At 45.9% G+C, this 27,603-nt stretch overlaps 1 protein-coding gene across 2 annotated transcripts in view; it reads right to left on the reverse strand.

Annotated features, from left to right (window-relative positions):
* Positions 1 to 4,012: 4,012 nt before the first annotated feature.
* Positions 4,013 to 27,603, reverse strand: part of LOC110520671 (X-ray repair complementing 5) — a 42,547-nt gene continuing 18,956 nt past the window's right edge. Inside the window, exons 13-21 of one of the 2 annotated variants that reach the window (XM_090230508.1) lie at positions 26,625 to 26,749; positions 23,690 to 23,886; positions 18,761 to 18,848; positions 11,123 to 11,192; positions 9,230 to 9,339; positions 8,674 to 8,770; positions 8,523 to 8,590; positions 7,581 to 7,655; positions 4,013 to 7,449 (exon numbers count right to left, since the gene is read on the reverse strand). In XM_090230508.1, the coding sequence (XP_090086634.1) occupies positions 7,435 to 7,449; positions 7,581 to 7,655; positions 8,523 to 8,590; positions 8,674 to 8,770; positions 9,230 to 9,339; positions 11,123 to 11,192; positions 18,761 to 18,848; positions 23,690 to 23,886; positions 26,625 to 26,749 (845 nt within the window). In that variant the 3' untranslated portion in view covers positions 4,013 to 7,434. The remainder of the gene's footprint in view (positions 7,450 to 7,580; positions 7,656 to 8,522; positions 8,591 to 8,673; positions 8,771 to 9,229; positions 9,340 to 11,122; positions 11,193 to 18,760; positions 18,849 to 23,689; positions 23,887 to 26,624; positions 26,750 to 27,603) is intronic. The other variant, XR_016494891.1, reaches the window with a different exon arrangement.

Genomic DNA, 27,603 nt, shown 5'->3' on the forward strand with positions numbered 1-27,603 from the left:
GGCGGCTCTGGCGGATCCTGGCTGAATGGCGGCTCTGGCGGATCCTGGCTGAATGGCGGCTCTGGCGGATCCTGGCTGAATGGCGGCTCTGGCGGATCCTGGCTGAATGGCGACTCTGGCGGATCCTGGCTGAATGGCGACTCTGGCGGATCCTGGCTGAATGGCGACTCTGGCGGATCCTGGCTGACTGGGGGCTCTGGCGGATCCTGGCTGACAGACGGGAGACTCTGGCGGCTCTGGACAGACGGGACACTCTGGCGGCTCTGGACAGACGGGACACTCTGGCGGCTCTGGACAGACGGGACACTCTGGCGGCTCTGGACAGACGGGAGACTCTGGACAGACGGGAGACTCTGGACAGACGGGAGACTCTGGACAGACGGGAGACTCTGGACAGACGGGAGACTCTGGACAGACGGGAGACTCTGGACAGACGGGAGACTCTGGACAGACGGGAGACTCTGGACAGACGGGAGACTCTGGCGGCTCTGGACAGACGGGAGACTCTGGTGGCTCTGGACAGACGGGAGACTCTGGCGGCTCTGGACAGACGGGAGACTCTGGCGGCTCTGGACAGACGGGAGACTCTGGCGGCTCTGGACAGACGGGAGACTCTGGCGGCTCTGGACAGACGGGAGACTCTGGCGGCTCTGGACAGACGGGAGACTCTGGCGGCTCTGGACAGACGGGAGACTCTGGCGGCTCTGGACAGACGGGAGACCCTGCGGCTCTGGCGATACGAGGAGCTGGTATGTACCGCACCGGGCTATGCACCCGTACTGGGGACACCGTGCGCTCCACAGCATAACACGGTGCCTGCCCGGTCTCTCTCGCTCTCCGGTAAGCACAGGAAGTTGGCGCAGGTCTCCTACCTGGCTTCGCCATACTTCCTGTGTGCCACCCCCCCAAGACATTTTAGGGGCTGACTCTCGTGCTTCCTACCGTGCCGCCGTGCTCGTTTCTCCAACTCCATTCTCCTATAACCCTCCTCGCACTGCTCCAGCGAATCCCAGGCGGGCTCCGGCACTCTCCATCTCTTCCCAAGTCGTATAGTCCAGATTCTGCTTCTCTTGCTGTTGTTGCTGCTGCTGCTGCTGCTGCTGCTGCTTTTCAACACGCCCGCCGCTTGGTCCTGTTGTGGTGGGTGGTTCTGTCACGGCTTTCTTCCTGGGAAGGAGAGGCGGACCAAAACGCAGAGTGGTTATAGTTCATGGTTCTTTAATAAGAGACACTTAACATGAACTAACTACAAAACAATAAACGTGAAAACCGAAACAGTCCTAACTGGTGCAGAAAACACAAAGACAGGAAACAATCACCCACAAAATACCCAAAGAATATGGCTGCCTAAATATGGTTCCCAATCAGAGACAACGATAAACACCTGCCTCTGATTGAGAACCAATCCAGGCAACCATATACTTACCTAGACACCTAAAAGAACACAACCCCATAAATCTACAAAAACCCCTAGACAAGACAAAACACATAAATCACTCATGTCACACCCTGGCCTAACCGAAATAAAGAAAACAAAGATAACTAAGTCTAACAAGCTGCCATGCCGGTTTAGCCCACTAGGGCAAATTCCCCTATAATTTCTTGTAACCCTATTTACCTTGTTTGTTTGTTTATGCATTTCGGTGAATTACTTAATTAGTAATTAATAAATGGTTTAAGACAATTGATGTATGGATGACTCATAGTGAAGACTGGGTTCGTGCAGATAACCAACAATTTACGATGTTTGGAATGAGACTAACGTGAGGTAAAGTAAATCATTCATTAATTCGAAGACTAATTGATCAGATATGAAAATATCTGAAAAGTTATTTTAGGAAATTATAACTTTGTAATCTGAATATTTTCCTTGGTCCCCCGACTTCCTAATTAATTACAGTTACATAATTAATCAATTTGATTGCGTGATACTAATTACAGAGAATCTTTGATAAAAACGAAAACGTCTTCATTTAATGATAGTAAAGACACGACAGAAGCGTGGATCATCATTATTTGGTCTGTAAGGTTAATGAGCCAAATCTGTTTATGGTCCAATAACACATTTAAAATCATCCATCTACCTACCTCGATGATCTGTTTGGACAATTTGCACATTAGGATCAAAATGACGGTTAATTAATACCATCACCCCTTTTGAGTTTCTTTGCCAATGGGAGAAGTATATTTCACCCCCCCAGTCCATTTTTCACATATCATCATCTAAAATTGTTGATTGAGTTTCCTGTTAATAATTCCTTCTCTTTGAGCCAGGTAAATATTGTTCATCTTTTCTTATCTGCTAGGCCGTTACAATTATAACTGGCTATACCTATTTCACCATTTACCACAATGCACTGGCATATTACATCATTTATGCAGCAGCATACAATACATTTTTGGACTCACCTTGTGCTGTGCTCACTTGAACAGGAAGGTGGCGCAGCAGTTGTTCTTGTGGGCACATTTTGTCATCAATGTCTGGCATTCTCTGGATTTATGGTGCATTCAAGACAACAGGGAACTCAGAGAAAACCAAGGTTGAATCATGAAGTTCGTGATCTTTAGGTCGGAGCTCTTGAAAGAGGTTTGAATTCCCGACTTGTTCAAAACGTATTTTCCCATAGTTCCCAGTTTTCTTGAAGTCACTGAAGTCTGAAATTTCCCAGTTCTGAGTTTCCAGTTGTTCTGAAAGTGTCAGAAGTCATGCTGGATTGACAGCATGGCCAATGTTGAACGTTTCTCCTTTTAAGCCTGGAAAAGAGACCCTTAAACCCAGATTTGGGACCACACACCCACTCGACTGAATAGCAGGCTAGTGATTGCTTTGCATTGCTTACAGTTAGCCACTGTTTAGTTCCAAGCCACTCATTGTTGAATTTGCAATTTCTAACTTGTGTAACGTTTATGTCCAATGGCCGATGAGCACTGATAAGTTTTATCTATAATTTCTCTTCATATGACAAGGATTGAAAAGGATTTTCCAGTAGATTGTCGACTTGATTCGATGATGATGACTGCTAGCTAAGATTTTGAAAGTACGTTGACATGATCAGTCCAATCAAAGCTACGGTAGATATAACGTGATTTGACAAACTTTTATCTGTGGCCAATGACCTTGAGTCTTCTTGGATGGGCACTTTAATGTAACTCTATAGCATCACCCAAGGGGGCTTGAATTTGAGCTCTCCACATAGATTTTGGGGTGATTTTAGAATAAGGCTGTGACGTTACAAATTGTGGAAAAAGTCAAGGGGTCTGAATACCTTCCGAATGCACTGTACGGGCCATCCGAGATTACCTAAAAAACAGGCCACTTCGATAGAGCTATGACCAGATCTGACTTTTTTGTACCAGGTTAAGGAGAACTTTCACCGCAGGTTAAGAGAATAAGGTTAAGGTTAGGAAAGGGGGGTTAAAAAAAATTGGTGGTTGTCCTATTTCACACATACAAGGTTAGACGAAAATGTAAGAGGCGAGAGGGTTTACTACACCCAAAATCTGTCCATGAAAATAAGACCATGAAGTGAGGAAGTATGTTTCATTGAGAAATCCCATGCAGCCTTCAAGTTGAAACACTGGAATGTGAGATGTGATCATCTCAATTATTGTTTCCAATCATTATTTCCTTGAATGATGTTTGAATTTGAGCTTCATTACTTCTAAGTAGCCTTAATTTTCTGAATTTCTAACAATTGGGTGGGTGTGGCTTCGTGACAAAGAGCAGCTGCTCACCGATTTGACGGTTCCCGCACAGTTCTCCCTTCAAAACATCATCCACGCGGCCGCCTAACCAGTTAATACTTCATCTGATTGAATTTAGGCTTCATGCTCTTTAAGCTAATTCTGTGATGTTTGTGTTCTGGTGGATTTTGCTGAATAATGTATTAATGTATAAATGTGATACATTTATTTAATACATTCTTTAAACAAAGTAAGTACTGTTCAGAAAGCCAGTGGGACAGTAGAGCACTAGTGTCATAGTGGGTCAGTTACAACACTGGTTCAGATCTTATAAAGAAAAAGACAACAATTTTATTAACTTGAGAGAATTCTACGTAGACGTATAGACACAAGTTCAGACAAATCACTTAAACCAAGTTGACAAAGCAGAGCCATACAGAGACAAAGCATTTAAACCAAGTTGACAAAGCATTTAAACCAAGTTGACAAAGCAGAGCCATACAGAGACAAAGCATTTAAACCAAGTTGACAAATCACTTAAACCAAGTTGACAAAGCAGAGCCATACAGAGACAAAGCATTTAAACCAAGTTGACAAAGCAGAGCCATACAGAGACAAAGCATTTAAACCAAGTTGACAAAGCAGAGCCATACAGAGACAAAGCATTTAAACCAAGTTGACAAAGCAGAGCCATACAGAGACAAAGCATTTAAACCAAGTTGACAAAGCAGAGCCATACAGAGACAAAGCATTTAAACCAAGTTGACAAAGCAGAGCCATACAGAGACAAAGCATTTAAACCAAGTTGACAAAGCAGAGCCATACAGAGACAAAGCATTTAAACCAAGTTGACAAAGCAGAGCCATACAGAGACAAAGCATTTAAACCAAGTTGACAAAGCAGAGCCATACAGAGACAAAGCATTTAAACCAAGTTGACAAAGCAGAGCCATACAGAGACAAAGCATTTAAACCAAGTTGACAAAGCAGAGCCATACAGAGACGAATTTTTACGTACTGCTCCAATGTCGCATTTCTTCAGCGATGCATCTATCTCGATCAACAAACCACCTCAACCATTGTTCAGTCACTACTGAGAAATGGTTTCAGTACCTGTATAGTGAGTCTACATGTAGACTATCTGGACAGAGAGAGTGCTACTGTAATGTACAGGTTAAAGGGATACGTTGGGATTTTGACAATGAAGCCAGTTATCTACTTCCCCACAGTCAGATAAAAATGGTGTCCAGGGGTTCATGTCTGTGTGCAGTTTGAAGGAAGTTGCTAACTAGAGTCAGGACAATGGACAGGAAGTACAGTGTCTTCGGAAAGTATTCAGACCCCTCGACTTTACACATTTTGTTACGTTAGCCTTATTCTACAATAGATTAAATAAATAACCATTCTCAGCAATCTACACCCAATAACGTCAAAGCGGAAATAGGTTTAGACATTTTTGCAAACGTATTAAACATAAAAACGGAAAAAACGTATTATTATTATTATAAGTATTCAGACCCTTTGCTATGAGACTCTAAATTGAGCTCAGGTGCATCCTGTTTCCATTGACCATCCTTGAGATGTTTCTACAACTTGATTGAAGAAACAAATCAAGTTTCACACAGGAGGATTGTGTCGAGGCACAGATCTGGGGAAGGGTACCAATAAATGTCTGCAGTATTGAAGGTCCCCAAGAACACAGTGGCCTCCATCATTCTTAAATGGAAGAAGTTTGGAACCACAAAGACTCTTCCTAGAGCTGGCCGTCCGGCCAAACTGAGCAATCGGGGGGAAGGGCCTTGGTCAGGGAGGTGACTAACAACCCGATGGTCATTCTGAAAGAGCTCCAGCGTTCCTCTGTGGAGTTGGGAGAACCTTCCAGAAGGACAACCATCTCTGCAGAATTCCACCAATCAGGCCTTTATGGTAGAGTGGCCAGCTGGAAGCCACTCTTCAGTAAAAGGCACATGACAGCCCGCTTAGAGTTTGCTAAAGGGAACCTAAAGGACTCTCAGACCATGAGAAACAAGATTCTCTGGTCTGATGAAACCAAGATTGACCACTTTGGCCTGAATGCCAAGTGTCACGTCTGGAGGAAACCTGGCACCATCCCTACGGTGAAGCATGGTGGTGGCAGCATCATGCTGTGGGGATGACTTGGAGACTAGTCAGGATCGAGAGAAAGATGAACATTGCAAAGTACAGAGAGAGATCCTTGATGAAAACCTGCTCAGGACCTCAGACTGGGGCGAAGGTTCCTCTTCCAACAGGGCAATGACCCTAAGCACACAGCCAAGACAACGCAGGAGTGGCTTCAGGACAAGTCTCTGGAGAGACCTGAAAATAGCTGTGCAGCAATGCTCTCCATCCAACCTGACAGAGTTGAGAGGATCTGCAGAGAAGAATGGGAGAAACTCCCCAAAGACAGGTGTGCCATGCTTTTAGCCTCATACCCAAAAGCGATTCCCCCTCAGGAGACTGAAAAGATTTGGCATGGGTCCTAAGATCCTCAAAAGGTTTGACAGCTGCACAAATCACTGCCTGGTACGGTAACTGCTCAGCCTCTGGCCGCAAGGCACAGAGGGTAGTGTGTACGGCCCAGTACATCACTGGGGCCAAGCTTCCTGCCATCCAGGATCTCTATACCAGGCGGTGTCAGAGGAAGGCCCAAAAATCGTCAAAGATTCCAGTCACCCTAGTCATAGACTGTTCTCTCTGCTAGCGCATGGCAAGTGGTACCGGAGCGCCAAGTCTAGGTCCAAATGGCTTCTAAACAGCTTCAACCCCAAGCCATAAGACTCCTGAACAGCTAATCAAATGGCTACCCAGACTATTTGCATTGCCCCCCCCCCCCCTATTTTACACTGCTGCTATTCTGTTTATTATCTATGCATAGTCACTTTAATAACTTTACCTACATGTACATATTACCCCAATTACCACGACTAACCAGTGCCCCCGCACATCGACTCTGTACCGGAACCCCCTGTATATAGCTTCGCTATTGATATTTTATTGCTGCTCTTTAATTATTTTGTAATTTATAAAAAAAAATACAAAAAATTGGCTTTTTTAAAATTAAATCTGCATTGTTGGTTAAGGGCTTGTAAGTAAGCATTTCACTGTAAGGTCTACACACCTGTTGTATTCGGCGCATGTGACTACAATTTGAGTCAAGGCTGTAATGGCTGCCAAAGGTGCTTCAACAAAGTACTGAATACTTACGTAAATGCAATACGTTTTTATTTTTAATACATTTACCAAAATTTCTAAAAACCTTTTTTCGCTTTGTCATTATGGGGTATTGTGATGTCATTATGGGGTATTGTGATGTCATTATGGGGTATTGTGATGTCATTAAGGGGGTATTGTGATGTCATTATGGGGTATTGTGATGTCATTATGGGGTATTGTGATGTCATTATGGGGTGTATATTGATGAGGAAAGACAACAATATAATCCATTTTAGAATAAGCCTAACGTAACAAAATGTGGAAAAAGTCAAGGGGTCTGAATATTTTCCGGATGCTCTGTATATGATATCAGCTAGCATGACCTCTGACTTCCTACCTACTAAATGCAGAGACATAAAAACGGCATCCACATGGTATTCATCCGACTCTGGGGAAGTCAATAAATGCTCAAAATCCCAAAGTATGCTGTTAACTCCAGGTGGCAGATGATGGACAGTTGAATCTGTTTGGTCATGTTTCCTTCATCCTCCACACCTCAACCCCACCGTCTTCTACCTCACATCATGTCCAGCTGTAGGGATAGGAGATAAACCACGGTAGAGAAGTCACATATACAACTGTTGATCTTGTAGATGTGTAGCCGCCAACCCCCCCAAACACACTTTCTCCCTGAAAATGTAAACACAAAAGATTAACACTCACCAAGTCGTCCACATCTCCTGTATCGTCCACCACAGCTGCTACTACCTCCTCTTTCTTCTCCCCTGCAGTCAGGAACTAAGGACAGAGTCAGGCTTCAATCAGGAAATAGGACTGGACAACTTCTCGTCAGTCATTTTACAACCACTCAGATATACTGTCCAAAAATATACACGCAACAATTTCAAAGACTTTACTGAGTTACAGTTCATATAAGGAAATCAGTCAATTGAAATCAATTCATTAGGCCCTAATCTATGGATTTTACATGACTGGGCAGGGGTGTAGCCATGGGTGGGCCTGGGATGGCATAAGCTCACCCGCTAGGGAGGCAGGTCTAGCCAATTAGGTCTAGCCAGTTTTCCCCACAGACAAAAAAATACTCCTCAGCGCCCCCCTTCAGACAATCCCACAGGTGAGGAAGCAGGATGTGGAGATCCTGGGCTGGCGTGGTAACACGTGGTCTGCGGGTGAGGCCAAATACTCTAAAATGACGTTGGAGGTGGCTTACGGTAGAGAAATTAACATCAATTTATCCGGCAACAGCTGTTGGACATTCTTGCAGTAAGCATGCCAATTGCACACTCCCTCAAAACTTGAGACATCTGTGGCATTGTACTTTTTAGAGTGGCCTATTATACACACAAGGTGTGTAATGATCACGCTGTTTAATCAACTTCCTTGATATGCCACATCTGTCAGGTGGATGGATTATCTTGGCGAAGGAGAAATGCTCACTAACAGGGATGTAAACAAATTTGTGCACAAAATTTGAGCGAAATATGCTTTTTGTGTGTATGGAACATTTCTGGGATCTTTTATTTCAGCTCATGATACCAACACTTTACATGTTGCCTTTATATTTTTGTGGGTCTGTTAATTTCAAATGAACCATTCTAACGCCTGGTCACCCCGGAGGAAGGTAGTTAGCTGGTTCTCCTGTACCTGCTTGGCATCATGACTCGAGAACGTGCTCCCTTCAACTTCGTCCTTGTTGATTAGGGTCAGGGCATCTGTTAATCAATACCACAATTAATAACCTGCTCACAGAACGCGGCTTTAATAAAGAGCGTTAACATGAGGCCTGCTATTGTACCTTGGACTAGCATGTCCCAGAATTCCTGAAGGCCTCTAACAGGAATACTGGTCTTCAGAGACTGGATGTAGCTGTTGTAGTGATCAGCATTCCCAACCTGAAGAAAGAGTTACAATAGGAGATCCACATTACCTACCATAGGAGATCCACATTACTGTTATGAATTTGATGTATAATGACTAAATGATGATTAGATTTAAAGTAATGATAGGACTATATCTAACAGAATTCTACCCTGTCTCTGTATAATGATGAAGAATGTTTGTTAAACATTCACTGTAAAACCTGTTCACAGGCTACTGACATGTAAAACCTGTTCACAGGCTACTGACATGTAAAACCTGTTCACAGGCTACTGACATGTAAAACCTGTTCACAGGCTACTGACATGTAAAACCTGTTCACAGGCTACTGACATGTAAAACCTGTTCACAGGCTACTGACATGTAAAACCTGTTCACAGGCTACTGACATGTAAAACCTGTTCACAGGCTACTGACATGTAAAACCTGTTCACAGGCTACTGACATGTAAAACTGTTGTATTGAATGGTCACCTGAACAGACTGCTCTCTGAAGGTCTGGATACAGGGGATGCACTTTATGTAGTAGTTCATGTTCTTGTTGCCAAGCAACTGCTCTATCCTGCCAGTCAGCTGTTGACACACTGGAGGACACATACAGACATGGGGTCAGGAAGATGTCAGGAAGACAGCGGGTCAGGATGGGGTCATGACAGGTCAAACGCTAGCCAGAGGGGTATCCTACCAAGCAAGCTAGATCTACTCAGGGTTATCTAAAGCTAGCCAGCTTCAGTTAAAATTACATTTTAATCTTTATTTTTACTAGGCAAGTCAGTTAAGAACAAATTCATATTTACAATGACAGCCTAGGAACAGTGGGTTAAATGCCTTGTTCATGGGTAGAATGACAGATTTGTACCTTGTCAGGATTCGGGATTCGATCCAGCTAACCTTTCAGTTACTGGCCCAACGCTCTAACCACTAGACTACCTACTGTTTACTGGCCCAACGCTCTAACCACTAGGCCACCTGCTGGTTACTGGCCCAACGCTCTAACCACTAGGCCAACTGCTGGTTACTGGCCCAACACTCTAACCACTAGGCTACCTGCTGGTTATTGGCCCAACACTCTAACCACTAGACTACCTGCTGATTACTGCCCCAACGCTCTAACCACTAGGCTACCTGCTGGTTACTGGCCCAACGCTCTAACTACTAGGCCACCCGCTGGTTACTGGCCCAACGCTCTAACCACTAGACTACCTGCTGGTTACTGGCCCAACGCTCTAACCACTAGGCTACCTGCTGATTACTGGCCCAACACTCTAACCACTAGGCTCTAACCACTAAGCTACCTGCCACCCAAAATGAAGGAAAATATATCAGCAGGCTGTGAAATGAGCTTTTAGAAGTGGCGTCTCTATTGTATTACTTCTCGTTAATGCCGTCTTTGGTGTGCTTATCAATGCAGGGGGACCTTTTCCCACTCCTATCCATAAAATATTAATCACAATTGTATTTGTCAAACAAAGGTTTACTGTGAGTTAAGTTTCAAATGCATTCTGTCATTGCTAAAGTATTTTAACTTATTATAAAAAATAAAAAATAAACTGACAAATCTAGTTCTCTTCCTAGTTCTCTTCCGCAATCTTTGTGAGGGAAGGAATCTGATTTCATTGGTCCTCAACTCACAGCTAAGACACTTCATTCAAGATAAATGGAGTTAGCCCTGAGTTAGCCTGCCCCGGAGCAGGTTAGTTCTGAACGCAGGATAGTGGAGTTAGCCCTGAGTTAGCCTGCCCTGGAGCACGTTAGCCCTGTGTTAGCCTGCCCTGAAGCAGGTTAGTTCTGAATGCAGGATAGTGGAGTTAGCCTGCCCTGGAGCAGGTTAGTTCTGAATGCAGGATAGTGGAGTTAGCCTGCCCTGGAGCAGGTTAGTTCTGAATGCAGGATAGTGGAGTTAGCCCTGAGTTAGCCTGCCCTGGAGCACGTTAGTTCTGAATGCAGGATAGTGGAGTTAGCCCTGAGTTAGCCTGCCCTGGAGCAGGTTAGTTCTGAATGCAGGATAGTGGAGTTAGCCCTGAGTTAGCCTGCCCTGGAGCACGTTAGTTCTGAATGCAGGATAGTGGAGTTAGCCCTGAGTTAGCCTGCCCTGGAGCAGGTTAGTTATGAAGGATTCCTTGCTATAGAAATGTACCTGGCTAAAAGGTGAGCCACATTCATATGACTAGTTATCCTGAGTTGAACTCAAGAGTAAACATACAGTATAGAACACCTGATTGGTAGGATACCCCCTCATGGTCATCTTGCCAATGACCATAAGAGCTGCCAAGACTGTACAAACAGATCTGGGACCAGGCTAGGCAAAAACCGTGGGCCATGAGACTTGTTTGAGAAGGAGAGAGTAGAACCAGACAATCATCTCACCCTCTCCAAACGGAAGACTCTTCTGGCGAATCAGAGTGCGGAAATCCCGTGCTGGATCTACACTGCCCACCTGGTAGAGGAACACACAGGTAAATTATATATTTTTTTTTTATTTTATTTTACCTTTATTTAACCAGGTAGGCAAGTTGAGAACAAGTTCTCATTTACAATTGCGACCTGGCCAAGATAAAGCAAAGCAGTTCGACAGATACAACAACACAGAGTTACACATGGAGTAAAACAAACATACAGTCAATAATAAAGTATAAACAAGTCTATATACAATGTGAGCAAATGAGGTGAGAAGGGAGGTAAAGGCAAAAAAAGGCCTTGGTGGCAAGGTAAATACAATATAGCAAGTAAAACACTGGAATGGTAGTTTTGCAATGGAAGAATGTGCAAAGTAGAAATAAAAATAATGGGGTGCAAAGGAGCAAAATAAATAAATTAATTAAATACAGTTGGGAAAGAGGTAGTTGATAGGGCTAAATTATATGTGGGCTATGTACAGGTGCAGTAATCTGTGAGCTGCTCTGACAGTTGGTGCTTAAAGCTAGTGAGGGAGATAAGTGTTTCCAGTTTCAGAGATTTTTGTAGTTCGTTCCAGTCATTGGCAGCAGAGAACTGGAAAGAGAGGCGGCCAAAGAAAGAATTGGTTTTGGGGGTGACTAGAGAGATATACCTGCTGGAGCGTGTGCTACAGGTGGGAGATGCTATGGTGACCAGCGAGCTGAGATAAGGGGGGACTTTACCTAGCAGGGTCTTGTAGATGACATGGAGCCAGTGGGTTTGGCGACGAGTATGAAGCGAGGGCCAGCCAACGAGAGCGTACAGGTCGCAATGGTGGGTAGTATATGGGGCTTTGGTGACAAAACGGATTGCACTGTGATAGACTGCATCCAGTTTGTTGAGTAGGGTATTGGAGGCTATTTTGTAAATTACATCGCCAAAGTCGAGGATTGGTAGGATGGTCAGTTTTACAAGGGTATGTTTGGCAGCATGAGTGAAGGATGCTTTGTTGCGAAATAGGAAGCCAATTCTAGATTTAACTTTGGATTGGAGATGTTTGATATGGGTCTGGAAGGAGAGTTTACAGTCTAACCAGACACCTAAGTATTTGTAGTTGTCCACGTATTCTAAGTCAGAGCCGTCCAGAGTAGTGATGTTGGACAGGCGGGTAGGTGCAGGTAGTGATCGGTTGAAGAGCATGCATTTAGTTTTACTTGTATTTAAGAGCAGTTGGAGGCCACGGAAGGAGAGTTGTATGGCATTGAAGCTTGCCTGGAGGGTTGTTAACACAGTGTCCAAAGAAGGGCCGGAAGTATACAGAATGGTGTCGTCTGCGTAGAGGTGGATCAGAGACTCACCAGCAGCAAGAGCGACCTCATTGATGTATACAGAGAAGAGAGTCGGTCCAAGAATTGAACCCTGTGGCACCCCCATAGAGACTGCCAGAGGTCCGGACAACAGACCCTCAGATTTGACACACTGAACTCTATCAGAGAAGTAGTTGGTGAACCAGGCGAGGCAATCATTTGAGAAACCAAGGCTGTTGAGTCTGCCGATGAGGATGTGGTGATTGACAGAGTCGAAAGCCTTGGCCAGATCAATGAATACGGCTGCACAGTAATGTTTCTTATCGATGGCGGTTAAGATATCGTTTAGGACCTTGAGCGTGGCTGAGGTGCACCCATGACCAGCTCTGAAACCAGATTGCATAGCAGAGAAGGTATGGTGAGATTCAAAATGGTCGGTAATCTGTTTGTTGACTTGGCTTTCGAAGACCTTAGAAAGGCATGGTAGGATAGATATAGGTCTGTAGCAGTTTGGGTCAAGAGTGTCCCCCCCTTTGAAGAGGGGGATGACCGCAGCTGCTTTCCAATCTTTGGGAATCTCAGACGACACGAAAGAGAGGTTGAACAGGCTAGTAATAGGGGTGGCAACAATTTCGGCAGATAATTTTAGAAAGAAAGGGTCCAGATTGTCTAGCCCGGCTGATTTGTAGGGGTCCAGATTTTGCAGCTCTTTCAGAACATCAGCTGAATGGATTTGGGAGAAGGAGAAATGGGGAAGGCTTGGGCGAGTTGCTGTTGGGGGTGCAGTGCTGTTGACAGGGGTAGGAGTAGCCAGGTGGAAAGCATGGCCAGCAGTAGAAAAATGCTTATTGAAATTTTCAATTATGGTGGATTTATCAGTGGTGACAGTGTTTCCTATCTTCAGTGCAGTGGGCAGCTGGGAGGAGGTGTTCTTATTCTCCATGGACTTTACAGTGTCCCAGAACTTTTTTGAGTTAGTGTTGCAAGAAGCAAATTTCTGCTTGAAAAAGCTAGCCTTGGCTTTTCTAACTGCCTGTGTATAATGGTTTCTAGCTTCCCTGAACAGCTGCATATCACGGGGGCTGTTCGATGCTAATGCAGAACGCCATAGGACGTTTTTGTGTTGATTAAGGGCAGTCAGGTCTGGGGAGAACCAAGGGCTATATCTGTTCCTGGTTCTAAATTTCTTGAATGGGGCATGTTTATTTAAGATGGTTAGGAAGGCATTTTAAAAAAATATCCAGGCATCCTCTACTGACGGGATGAGGTCAATATCCTTCCAGGATACCCCGGCCAGGTCGATTAGAAAGGCCTGCTCGCTGAAGTGTTTCAGGGAGCGTTTTACAGTGATGAGAGGAGGTCGTTTGACCGCTGACCCATTACGGATGCAGGCAATGAGGCAGTGATCGCTGAGATCTTGGTTGAAGACAGCAGAGGTGTATTTAGAGGGGAAGTTGGTTAGGATGATATCTATGAGGGTGCCAGTGTTTAAGGCTTTGGGGAGGTACCTGGTAGGTTCATTGATAATTTGTGTGAGATTGAGGGCATCAAGTTTAGATTGTAGGATGGCTGGGGTGTTAAGCATGTTCCAGTTTAGGTCGCCTAGCAGCACGAGCTCTGAAGATAGATGGGGGGCAATCAGTTCACATATGGTGTCCAGAGCACAGCTGGGGGCAGAGGGTGGTCTATAGCAGGCGGCAACGGTGAGAGACTTGTTTTTAGAAAGGTGGATTTTTAAAAGTAGAAGTTCAAATTGTTTGGGTACAGACCTGGATAGTAGGACAGAACTCTGCAGGCTATCTTTGCAGTAAATTGCAACACCGCCCCCTTTGGCAGTTCTATCTTGTCTGAAAATGTTGTAGTTTGGAATTAAAATGTCTGAATTTTTGGTGGTCTTCCTAAGCCAGGATTCAGACACAGCTAGAACATCCGGGTTGGCAGAGTGTGCTAAAGCAGTGAATAGAACAAACTTAGGGAGGAGGCTTCTAATGTTAACATGCATGAAACCAAGGCTATTACGGTTACAGAAGTCGTCAAAAGAGAGCGCCTGGGGAATAGGAGTGGAGCTAGGCACTGCAGGGCCTGGATTCACCTCTACATCGCCAGAGGAACATAGGAGGAGTAGAATAAGGGTGCGACTAAAAGCAATAAGAATTGGTCGTCTAGAACGTCTGGAACAGAGAGTAAAAGGAGGTTTCTGGGGGCGATAAAATAGCATCAAGGTATAATGTACAGACAAAGGTAAGGTAGGATGTGAATACAGTGGAGGTAAACCTAGGTATTGAGTGATGAAGAGAGAGATATTGTCTCTAGAAACATCATTGAAATCAGGAGATGTCATTGCATGTGTGGGTGGTGGAACTAATAGGTTGGATAAGGTATAGTGAGCAGGACTAGAGGCTCTACAGTGAAATAAGCCAATAAACACTAACCAGAACAGCAATGGACAAGACATATTGACATTAAGGAGAGGCATGCTTAGTCGAGTGATCAAAAGGGTCCAGTGAGTGGAGAGGTTGGTTTAGGGTCACGGCGATTTAGACAGCTAGCCAAGCCAACCGGTAGCAAGCTAGCATAGGATGGAGTCTGTTGTTAGCCACCTCTTGCGTTCGGTCAGTAGATTAGTGGGGTTCCGTGTGGTAGAGGGGATTAATCCAAATCACACAACAACAACAAAAATAAGAACAATAGATATAGTTATAGAGGCCCGAGAAGAAAACATAATAATTCAAATAAATAAATTGTCCGATTGTCTATTCAGATAGCAGCCGGAAAGACAGCTAACGGTTAGCGGGCCGCAGATGGGCGTTCCGGTAACGTCGCGACAGAGGAGCCAGCCGGATCTCCTTCAGGTAGATAACGTCGGCAGTCCGGTTGTGAAGGCCCGGTGGGGCTCCGCGTAGGCAGTGAAACGGGTCCGGATAGGTGACTGCAGCCCAGGAGTGAATGATGGAACTCAGGCGTGATTGACGGAGCTGGCTAGCACCGGAACAATCGATGTTTGCTCCGGAATCGACGAAAGCCGACTGTCACACGGATAGCAGCTAGCTAGCTGTGAGATCCGGGTATGAATGTCCAGAGAGCAGTTGAAATCCAGGGACATGGAGAGAAAAATTGGTCCGGTATGTTCCGTTCCGAGCCGCGCCGTCCAAAACTGGCGATAGATTTTCGATAGATTTTCGAACTAAAGGACAGCCGATGACCACAAACCGTGGTTAGCTTCTGATTAGCTTCTGGGCTAGCTCCTGGCTAGCTTCTGGCTAGTTTCTGGCCAGCCTCCTGGAGTTTCTGGCTAGCTTCCTGAAGGATTGCAGATCTGAGGTAAATAATACTTTTTTATAAATATAAATTGGTGAGGCTGGTTGCAGGAGAGTGTTTAGAAGATGAGTTGATGGAAAATAAAAATAAAATGTATGTGAAAAAAGTTGTAAATATATATATATATATACAGGACACGACAAGACGAGGACAAAAGACGTCTGAACTGCTATGCGATCTTGGACCTAAGATCTTGGATCTTGGACCTAATATGATATACAGTGGGGCAAAAAAGTATTTAGTCAGCCACCAATTGTGCAAGTTCTCCCACTTAAAAATATGAGAGGCCTGTAATTTTCATCATAGGTACACTTCAACTATGACAGACAAAATTAGAAAAAAACGTAGGATTTTTAATGAATTTATTTGCAAATTATGGTGGAAAATAAGTATTTGGTCAATAACAAAAGTTTATCTCAATACTTTGTTATATACCCTATATACCCTGTTGGCAATGACAGAGGTCAAACGTTTTCTGTAAGTCTTCACAAGGTTTTCACACACTGTTGCTGGTATTTTGGCCCATTCCTCCATGCAGATCTCCTCTAGAGCAGTGATGTTTTGAGGCTGTTGCTGGGCAACACGGACTTTCAACTCCCTCCAAAGATTTTCTATGGGGTTGAGCTCTGGAGACTGGCTAGGCCACTCCAGGACCTTGAAATGCTTCTTACGAAGCCACTCCTTCGTTGCCCGGGCAGTGTGTTTGGGATCATTGTCATGCTGAAAGACCCAGCCACGTTTCATCTTCAATGCCCTTGCTGATGGAAGGAGGTTTTCACTGAACATCTCACGATACATGGCCCCATTCATTCTTTCCTTTACACGGATCAGTCGTCCTGGTCCATTTGCAGAAAAACAGCCCCGAAGCATGATGTTTCCACCCCCATGCTTCACAGTAGGTATGGTGTTCTTTGGATGCAACTCAGCATTCTTTGTCCTCCAAACACAAGTTTTTGACCCCACGGGATGAGATCTTGCGTGGAGCCCCAGATCGAGGGAGATTATCAGTGGTCTTGTATGTCTTCCATTTCATAATAATTGCTCCCACAGTTGATTTCTTCAAACCAAGCTGCTTACCTATTGCAGATTCAGTCTTCCCAGCCTGGTGCAGGTCTACAATTTTGTTTCTGGTGTTCTTTGACAGCTCTTTGGTCTCGGCCATAGTGGAGTTTGGAGTGTGACTGTTTGAGGTTGTGGACAGGTCTTTTATACTGATAACAAGTTCAAACAGGTGCCATTAATACAGGTAACGAGTGGAGGACAGAGGAGCCTCTTAAAGAAGAAGTTACAGGTCTGTGAGAGCCAGGAAATCTTGCTTGTTTGTAGGTGACCAAATACTTATTTTCCACCATAATTTGCAAATAAATTCATAAAAAAATCCTACAATGTGATTTTCTGGATTCTTTTCCCTTAATTTTGTCTATCATAGTTGAAGTGTACCTATGATGAAAATTACAGGCCTCTCTCATCTTTTTAAGTGGGAGAACTTGGACAATTGGTGGCTGACTAAATACCCCTTTGCCCCAATATGTGTGTTTTTTATATATATTCCATGTCAGATATATATATTTTAAATGTTTTTATTCAAATGGAATGGAGTAGAACAGCAAACACACACATGGCCACTGCGCCTGCTACTCCTCTCCATTTCCATATGAAATAGCCATTGGGTGCTTTTCGGGGGAGGGCAGGCCCATAACAATGCCTGGAGTTGAATGGAACAGCACTTCACCTTAGTGACTGTTCCCTCTGCTCTATACAATACATATCTGTTTATTTTATGTGATGATAAAAGGCTCATACAATACAAATATTTTTTTAATGTTTTCTTTCACAGTGATAGCGACTCTGACTGGGAGCCCCCGGTGCCAAGCTGCCCGCTCTACCTCTGCCCCCAGTGGTGTTCATATGCCACAGTTCATTACTGCAGGCCTCAGGGCCAAAAGGGCACAGCATGGAGGCGTCGTTGTGTTATGTGTCGCATGAACGGCACCACTTGTTCAGTTTGCCTCTGCTTTACATCAGAAAGAGACTGCTATGGGACATGGCACAGGCAGCAAAATATTGTGTAGAGGACTTCCAAAAGGTGTACTGTTTTTTTAAAAATACGTATTTTCTAATATTTTTAAAAACTTTTTTTTGCTTTTTTTGTGTGTGTGTGTGTGTTAGAATTGCTTTTTGATATGTTGTATATAGTTATAGGTTATTTCACCAATTCGGCCACTTGGGTACATTTGGGCAACTTGTGTGGGACACCTGAGTGACTTCATGCTAAATGTCACGTAGCTCACCCATTCCTGAAGTTATCAGTCTGAAACTTTGCACACCTACAGTTGCCCTCTTGTGTTATCCATCAAAATTATATACAGCATCCTATTCTAGTACATGTGAAAGATGCTACAACAATAGAAAACAGAAAACGTATGCTCTTTCTTTCTCTTTCCTTCCACCAGAACTACTGTGTTATATTCTCCTACATTCAATTAACATTTCCACAAACTTCAGAATGTTCCCATTCAAATGATACCAATAATATGCATATCCTTGCCTCTGGGGCTGAGCTACAGGCAGTTAGATTAGGGTATGTCTTCAGGCGGAAATTGAGAACAAGGGATGCAGCCATAAGAGGTTAAGGAAAAGCAACAAACCAGTGCTCAGCATATGTGGGAACTCCTTCAAGATTGTTGGAAAAGCATTCCAGGTGAAGCTGGTTGAGAGAATGCCAAGAGTGTGCAAAGGTCTCATCAAGGTAAAGGGTGGCTACTTTGAAGAATCTCAAATATAATATATATTTTGATTTAACACTTTTTTGGTTACTACATGATTCCATGTGTTATTTCATAGTTGATGTCTTCACTATTATTCTACAATGTAGAAAATATTTAAAAAATGAAGAAAAAACGTTGAATGAGTAGGTGTGTCCAAACTTTTGATTGGTACTGTATATGATAGTGTACTTTCAATAATTCCAGATCCCATGTTAAGTCCTCTGGCCTACTCTCACCTGTGTGATGCTTCCCTCTGTGATGTCAGCCAGGTTAAAGTCTTCCTCCTCGTCAACTTTGGCCTTCTTGGCATCAGGCTCCTCAGTGCTGCAGAGGATAAAGAGGGTCAGTTATATGGGGATATACTCAACTGGTTTTGCGTGACTCCTTACGCACTCCGTACTCTCCTCCTTTTGAAAAAGGTCAAAGGTAACCGAGGAGAGGAAATACATGCGCTTGTATGAAACAATCCTCTTTCTCCACTAACATGGCATGAGGCAAATTCCGTTTACATAGGAGGAATCCCAAAACACGTGTAAAGACATACAAATAAAAGCAGCAAGGTGTGCGAGACATTTTCTAGATTAAAGGATGAGTAGTGTATGGTTTTAAAACGTGAGCATGCTTTTCTCCTTTGAGGACTCAAAGGGGGTGTGGATTATTAAAACACTGCCGCGCTAGCTGCCGGGAGGTCCCACCCGGAGGCCATTGAGGAGATCAAACTCCTCCGTTTGCCTATTAACAACCTGCCTCTCTCCTACATATGGTGCCCCCTTATAGGTTTCTGGAGAGAGTCGTTGAAGAGAGAACAGACCTTTGCCCAATACTGAATCTCCCATGGAGTGTTCTACACAACTGATATGATCACAATATTGTTTCCAGCCCTGTAGTTAAGAAAGAGATAACAAGTAGTTTAGAACCCATCTGAAACTAAGCATTAATGAGGTGACAAACTAGTAGTTATGAGATTTGAATCACATTCCTACCCGTTCCCAAACAGCTAGAATGTAGACCTACCCGTTCCCAAACAGCTAGAATGTAGACCTACCCGTTCCCAAACAGCTAGAATGTAGACCTACCCGTTCCCAAACAGCTAGAATGTAGACCTACCCGTTCCCAAACAGCTAGAATGTAGACCTACCCGTTCCCAAACAGCTAGAATGTAGACCTACCCGTTCCCAAACAGCTAGAATGTAGACCTACCCGTTCCCAAACAGCTAGAATGTAGACCTACCTGTTCCCAAACAGCTAGTGATGTAGACCTACCCGTTCCCAAACAGCTAGAATGTAGACCTACCCGTTCCCAAACAGCTAGAATGTAGACCTACCCGTTCCCAAACAGCTAGAATGTAGACCTACCCGTTCCCAAACAGCTAGAATGTAGACCTACCCGTTCCCAAACAGCTAGAATGTAGACCTACCCGTTCCCAAACAGCTAGAATGTAGACCTACCCGTTCCCAAACAGCTAGAATGTAGACCTACCTGTTCCCAAACAGCTAGTGATGTAGACCTACCCGTTCCCAAACAGCTAGAATGTAGACCTACCCGTTCCCAAACAGCTAGAATGTAGACCTACCCGTTCCCAAACAGCTAGAATGTAGACCTACCCGTTCCCAAACAGCTAGAATGTAGACCTACCCGTTCCCAAACAGCTAGAATGTAGACCTACCTGTTCCCAAACAGCTAGTGATGTAGACCTACCCGTTCCCAAACAGCTAGAATGTAGACCTACCCGTTCCCAAACAGCTAGAATGTAGACCTACCCGTTCCCAAACAGCTAGAATGTAGACCTACCCGTTCCCAAACAGCTAGAATGTAGACCTACCCATTCCCAAACAGCTAGAATGTAGACCTACCCGTTCCCAAACAGCTAGAATGTAGACCTACCTGTTCCCAAACAGCTAGTGATGTAGACCTACCCGTTCCCAAACAGCTAGAATGTAGACCTACCCGTTCCCAAACAGCTAGAATGTAGACCTACCCGTTCCCAAACAGCTAGAATGTAGACCTACCCGTTCCCAAACAGCTAGAATGTAGACCTACCCGTTCCCAAACAGCTAGAATGTAGACCTACCTGTTCCCAAACAGCTAGTGATGTAGACCTACCCGTTCCCAAACAGCTAGAATGTAGACCTACCCGTTCCCAAACAGCTAGAATGTAGACCTACCCGTTCCCAAACAGCTAGAATGTAGACCTACCCGTTCCCAAACAGCTAGAATGTAGACCTACCCGTTCCCAAACAGCTAGTGATGTAGACCTACCCGTTCCCAAACAGCTAGAATGTAGACCTACCCGTTCCCAAACAGCTAGAATGTAGACCTACCCGTTCCCAAACAGCTAGAATGTAGACCTACCCGTTCCCAAACAGCTAGAATGTAGACCTACCTGTTCCCAAACAGCTAGAATGTAGACCTACCTGTTCCCAAACAGCTAGAATGTAGACCTACCCATTCCCAAACAGCTAGTGATGTAGACCTACCCGTTCCCAAACAGCTCTGCTAGTGATGTAGACTTACCCGTTCCCAAACAGCTAGAATGTAGACCTACCCGTTCCCAAACAGCTAGTGATGTAGACCTACCCGTTCCCAAACAGCTCTGCTAGTGATGTAGACCTACCCGTTCCCAAACAGCTAGTGATGTAGACCTACCCGTTCCCAAACAGCTCTGCTAGTGATGTAGACCTACCCGTTCCCAAACAGCTAGAATGTAGACCTACCCGTTCCCAAACAGCTAGTGATGTAGACCTACCCGTTCCCAAACAGCTCTGCTAGTGATGTAGACCTACCCGTTCCCAAACAGCTAGAATGTAGATCTACGCGTTTAAAAGTGGTGTGGGGGCTGTGCTTTAGCAAAGTGGGTGGGGTTATATCCTTCCTGTTTGGCCCTGTCCGGGGGTATCATGGGATGGGGCCACAGTGTCTCCTGACACCTCATGTCTCAGCCTCCAGTATTTATGTGTCGGGGGGCTAGTTTGTTATATCTGGAGTACTTCTCCTGTCTTATCCGGTGTCTTGTGTGAAATTAAGTATGCTCTCTCTAATTCTCTTCCTCTTTCTTTCTCTCTGTCTGGCAGGAGCTGAGCCCTATGACTCCTTGCTGACTCCTTGTTGTCCCCAGTCCACCTGGCCGTGCTGCTGCTTCAGTTTCAACTGTTCTGCCTTAATATTATTGGACCATGCTGGTCATTTATGAAAATTTGAACATCTTGGCCATGATGTTATAATCTCCACCCGGCACAGCCAGAAGAGGACTGGCCACCCCTCATAGCCTGGTTCCTCTCTAGGTTTCTTCCTAGGTTTTGTCCTTTCTAGGGAGTTTTTCCTAGCCACCGTGCTTCTACACCTGCATCGCTTGCTATTCTGGGTTTTAGGCTGGGTTTCTGTACAGCACTTTGAGATATCAGCTGATGTACGAAGGGCTATATAAATAAATTTGATTAGACCTACCCGTTCCCAAACAGCTAGTGATGTAGACCTACCCGTTCCCAAACAGCTCTGCTAGTGATGTAGACCTACCCGTTCCCGTTCCCAAACAGCTAGTGATGCAGACCTACCCGTTCCCAAACAGCTAGTGATGCAGACCTACCCGTTCCCAAACAGCTAGTGATGTAGAACTACCCGTTCCCAAACAGCTAGAATATAGACCTACCCGTTCCCAAACAGCTACTGATGCAGACCTACCCGTTCCCAAACAGCTCTGCTAGTGATGTAGACCTACCCATTCCCAAACAGCTACTGATGCAGACCTACCCGTTCCCAAACAGCTAGTGATGCAGACCTACCCGTTCCCAAACAGCTAGTGATGTAGACCTACCCGTTCCCAAACAGCTAGTGATGTAGACCTACCCGTTCCCAAACAGCTAGTGATGTAGACCTACCCGTTCCCAAACAGCTAGTGATGCAGACCTACCCGTTCCCAAACAGCTACAGATGCAGACCTACCCGTTCCCAAACAGCTCGTGATGCAGACCTACCTGTTCCCAAACAGCTAGAATGTAGACCTACCCGTTCCCAAACAGCTAGTGATGCAGACCTACCCGTTCCCAAACAGCTACAGATGCAGACCTACCCGTTCCCAAACAGCTCGTGATGCAGACCTACCTGTTCCCAAACAGCTAGAATGTAGACCTACCCATTCCCAAACAGCTACTGATGCAGACCTACCTGTTCCCAAACAGCTAGTGATGTAGACCTACCCGTTCCCAAACAGCTAGTGATGTAGACCTACCCTACCCGTTCCCAAACAGCTAGTGATGTAGACCTACCCATTCCCAAACAGCTAGAATGTAGACCTACCCGTTCCCAAACAGCTAGTGATGTAGACCTACCCTACCCGTTCCCAAACAGCTAGAATGTAGACCTACCCGTTCCCAAACAGCTAGTGATGTAGACCTACCCTACCCATTCCCAAACAGCTAGAATGTAGACCTACCCGTTCCCAAACAGCTAGTGATATAGAACTACCCATTCCCAAACAGCTAGTGATGCAGACCTACCCGTTCCCAAACAGCTAGTGATGCAGACCTACCTGTTCCCAAACAGCTAGAATGTAGACCTACCCGTTCCCAAACTAGAATGTAGACCTGCCCATTCCCAAACAGCTAGTGATGTAGTACTACCCATTCCCAAACAGCTCGTGATGCAGACCTACCCGTTCCCAAACAGCTAGTGATGTAGAAATACATGTTCCCAAACTAGAATGTAGACCTACCCGTTCCCAAACAGCTAGTGATGTAGAAATACCCGTTCCCAAACTAGAATGTAGACCTACCCGTTCCCAAACAGCTAGTGATGTAGAAATACCCGTTCCCAAACTAGAATGTAGACCTACCCGTTCCCAAACAGCTAGTGATGCAGACCTATCCGTTCCCAAACTATAATGTAGACCTACCCATTCCCAAACAAATAGTGATGCAGACCTACCCGTTCCCAAACAGCTAGTGATGCAGACCTACCCTTTCCCAAACTAGAATGTAGACCTACCCGTTCCCAAACAGCTAGTGATGCAGACCTACCCGTTCCCAAACAGCTAGTGATGCAGACCTACCCGTTCCCAAACAGCTAGTGATGCAGACCTACCCGTTCCCAAACTAGAATGTAGACCTACCCGTTCCCAAACAGCTAGTGATGCTGACCTACCCGTTCCCAAACTAGAATGTAGACCTACCTGTTCCCAAACAGCTCCTTGCTGGTCTTCAGTTCCTTCTTCTTGACCACCTCCTTCAGAGGGAACTTCTTCTTCAGTGTCTCCAGGGGGGCTTGACAGCGGGTGGCCACCGCCAGGGGGCGCTGGAGAGCTGTAGTCAGCCAGGGGTCCATGGGGGGGAGGGGGACACTGGGGTTCACCGCCCGATGGTGCAGGCACTGTAGTGGGAGAAGTGTGTTTTGTGGGGTGAAATATGAGGGAAAATTAAGACGTAGAAAAGTAATAGCAGATTGAGAACGCGTTACATGGAGAAATAACCTGACAATAGAGGAGGAGCCATTCCTGGAACAGTCTCTGGTACTGAGGGTTGGGGATGTGGTAAGTACCTGGAACAGTCTCTGGTACTGGGGATGTGGTAACTACCTGGAACAGTCTCTGGTACTGGGGATGTAGTAACTACCTGGAACAGTCTCTGGTACTGAGGGTTGGGGATGTGGTAACTACCTGGAACAGTCTCTGGTACTGAGAGTTGGGGATGTGGTTTACTACCTGGAACAGTCTCTGGTACTGAGGATGTGGTAACTACCTGGAACAGTCTCTGGTACTGGGGATGTAGTAACTACCTGGAACAGTCTCTGGTACTGGGGATGTAGTAACTACCTGGAACAGTCTCTGGTACGGAGGGTTGGGGACGTGGTAACTACCTGGAACAGTCTCTGGTACTGGGGATGTAGTAACTACCTGGAACAGTCTCTGGTACGGAGGGTTGGGGACGTGGTAACTACCTGGAACAGTCTCTGGTACTGGGGATGTGGTAACTACCTGGAACAGTCTCTGGTACTGGGGATGTAGTAACTACCTGGAACAGTCTCTGGTACTGAGGATGTAGTAACTACCTGGAACAGTCTCTGGTACTGGGGATGTAGTAACTACCTGGAACAGTCTCTGGTACTGAGGATGTAGTAACTACCTGGAACAGTCTCTGGTACTGGGGATGTAGTAACTACCTGGAACAGTCTCTGGTACTGAGGGTTGGGGATGTGGTAACTACCTGGAACAGTCTCTGGTACTGAGGGTTGGGGATGTGGTTTACTACCTGGAACGGTCTCTGGTACTGAGGGTTGGGGACGTGGTAAATACCTGGAACAGCCCTGGTACTAAGTGTTGGGGACGTGGTAACTACCTGGAACAGTCTCTGGTACTGAGGGTTGGGGATGTGTTAACTACCTGGAACAGTCTCTGGTACTGGGGATGTGGTAACTACCTGGAACAGTCTCTGGTACTGGGGATGTAGTAACTACCTGGAACAGTCTCTGGTACTGGGGATGTAGTAACTACCTGGAACAGTCTCTGGTACTGGGGATGTGGTAACTACCTGGAACAGTCTCTGGTACTGAGGGTTGGGGATGTAGTAACTACCTGGAACAGTCTCTGGTACTGGGGGTGTGGTAACTACCTGGAACAGTCTCTGGTACGGAGGGTTGGGGATGTAGTAACTACCTGGAACAGTCTCTGGTACTGGGGATGTGGTAACTACCTGGAACAGTCTCTGGTACTGGGGATGTGGTAACTACCTGGAACAGTCTCTGGTACTGGGGATGTAGTAACTACCTGGAACAGTCTCTGGTACTGAGGGTTGGGGATGTGGTAACTACCTGGAACAGTCTCTGGTACGGAGGGTTGGGGATGTAGTAACTACCTGGAACAGTCTCTGGTACTGGGGATGTAGTAACTACCTGGAACAGCCTCTGGACTGGGGATGTGGTAACTACCTGGAACAGTCTCTGGTACTGGGGATGTAGTAACTACCTGGAACAGTCTCTGGTACTAGGGATGTGGTAAGTACCTGGAACAGTCTGGTACTGGGGATGTAGTAACTACCTGGAACAGTCTCTGGTATGGAGTGGTTGGGGATGTGGTAACTACCTGGAACTGTCTCTGGTACTGAGGGTTGGGGATGTGGTAACTACCTGGAACAGTCTCTGGTACTGAGGGTTGGGGATGTAGTAACTACCTGGAACAGTCTCTGGTACTGGGGATGTGGTAACTACCTGGAACAGTCTCTCGTACTGGGGAGGTAGTAACTACCTGGAACAGTCTCTGGTACTGGGGATGTAGTAACTACCTGGAACAGTCTCTGGTACTGGGGATGTAGTAACTACCTGGGACAGTCTCTGGTACTGGGGATGTAGTAACTACCTGGGACAGTCTCTGGTACTGGGGATGTGGTAACTACCTGGAACAGTCTCTGGTACTGAGGGTTGGGGATGTGGTAACTACCTGGAACAGTCTCTGGTACTGAGGGTTGGGGATGTGGTAACTACCTCGAACAGTCTCTGGTACTGAGGGTTGGGGATGTGGTAACTACCTGGAACAGTCTCTGGTACTGGGGATGTGGTAACTACCTGGAACAGTCTCTGGTACTGAGGGTTGGGGATGTGGTAACTACCTGGAACAGTCTCTGGTACTGAGGGTTGGGGATGTGGTAACTACCTGGAACAGTCTCTGGTACTGAGGGTTGGGGATGTGGTAACTACCTGGAACAGTCTCTGGTACTGAGGGTTGGGGATGTGGTAACTACCTGGAACAGTCTCTGGTACTGAGGGTTGGGGATGTGGTAACTACCTGGAACAGTCTCTGGTACTGAGGGTTGGGGATGTGGTAACTACCTGGAACAGTCTCTGGTACTGAAGATGTGGTAACTACCTGGAATAGTCTCTGGTACTGAGGGTTGGGGATGTGGTAACTACCTGGAACAGTCTCTGGTACTGAGGGTTGGGGATGTGGTAACTACCTGGAACAGTCTCTGGTACTGGGGATGTGGTAACTACCTGGAACAGTCTCTGGTACTGAGGGTTGGGGATGTGGTAACTACCTGGAACAGTCTCTGGTACTGAGGGTTGGGGATGTGGTAACTACCTGGAACAGTCTCTGGTACTGGGGATGTGGTAACTACCTGGAACAGTCTCTGGTACTGAGGGTTGGGGATGTGGTTGACTTTGAAGAGGTCTTTTTTCTCTCCATCCTCCTCCACCAACATCATGGAGTCAATCAGAGAGTCCACCGCCGACAGCTGGTCCTCTGGGAACAGGAAACAAGAAACACACAACCATCAAATGGATAAAAAACATTCAAGGAAAATAAAAGCAGTCAGACAATATCCTGAGGATAGTGCTTATTGGTTGATCAACTACCTGAATGGTCCACTAGCCTACCTGAGGGAGTGTACATCCTAGGGCAGGAGTGGTCCACTAGCTTACCTGAGGGAGTGTACATCCTAGGGCAGGACTGGTCCACTAGCCTACCTGAGGGAGTGTACATCCTAGGGCAGGAGTGGTCCACTAGCCTACCTGAGGGAGTGTACATCCTAGGGCAGGACTGGTCCACTAGCCTACCTGAGGGAATGTACATCCTAGGGCAGGAGTGGTCCACTAGCCTACCTGAGGGAGTGTACATCCTAGGGCAGGAGTGGTCCACTAGCCTACCTGAGGGAATGTACATCCTAGGGCAGGAGTGGTCCACTAGCCTACCTGAGGGAATGTACATCCTAGGGCAGGAGTGGTCCACTAGCCTACCTGAGGGAGTGTACATCCTAGGGCAGGAGTGGTCCACTAGCCTACCTGAGGGAGTGTACATCCTAGGGCAGGAGTGGTCCACTAGCCTACCTGAGGGAGTGTACATCCTAGGGCAGGAGTGGTCCACTAGCGTACCTGAGGGAATGTACATCCTAGGGCAGGAATGGTCCACTAGCCTACCTGAGGGAGTGTACATCCTAGGGCAGGAATGGTCCACTAGCCTACCTGAGGGAGTGTACATCCTAGGGCAGGAGTGGTCCACTAGCCTACCTGAGGGAGTGTACATCCTAGGGCAGGAGTGGTCCACTAGCCTACCTGAGGGAGTGTACATCCTAGGGCAGGACTGGTCCACTAGCCTAC

This window comes from Oncorhynchus mykiss, chromosome 3 (assembly GCF_057628025.1).
Source record: "Oncorhynchus mykiss isolate SJ-2025 chromosome 3, ASM5762802v1, whole genome shotgun sequence".
In the NCBI taxonomy this organism is placed as follows: domain Eukaryota; kingdom Metazoa; phylum Chordata; class Actinopteri; order Salmoniformes; family Salmonidae; genus Oncorhynchus; species Oncorhynchus mykiss.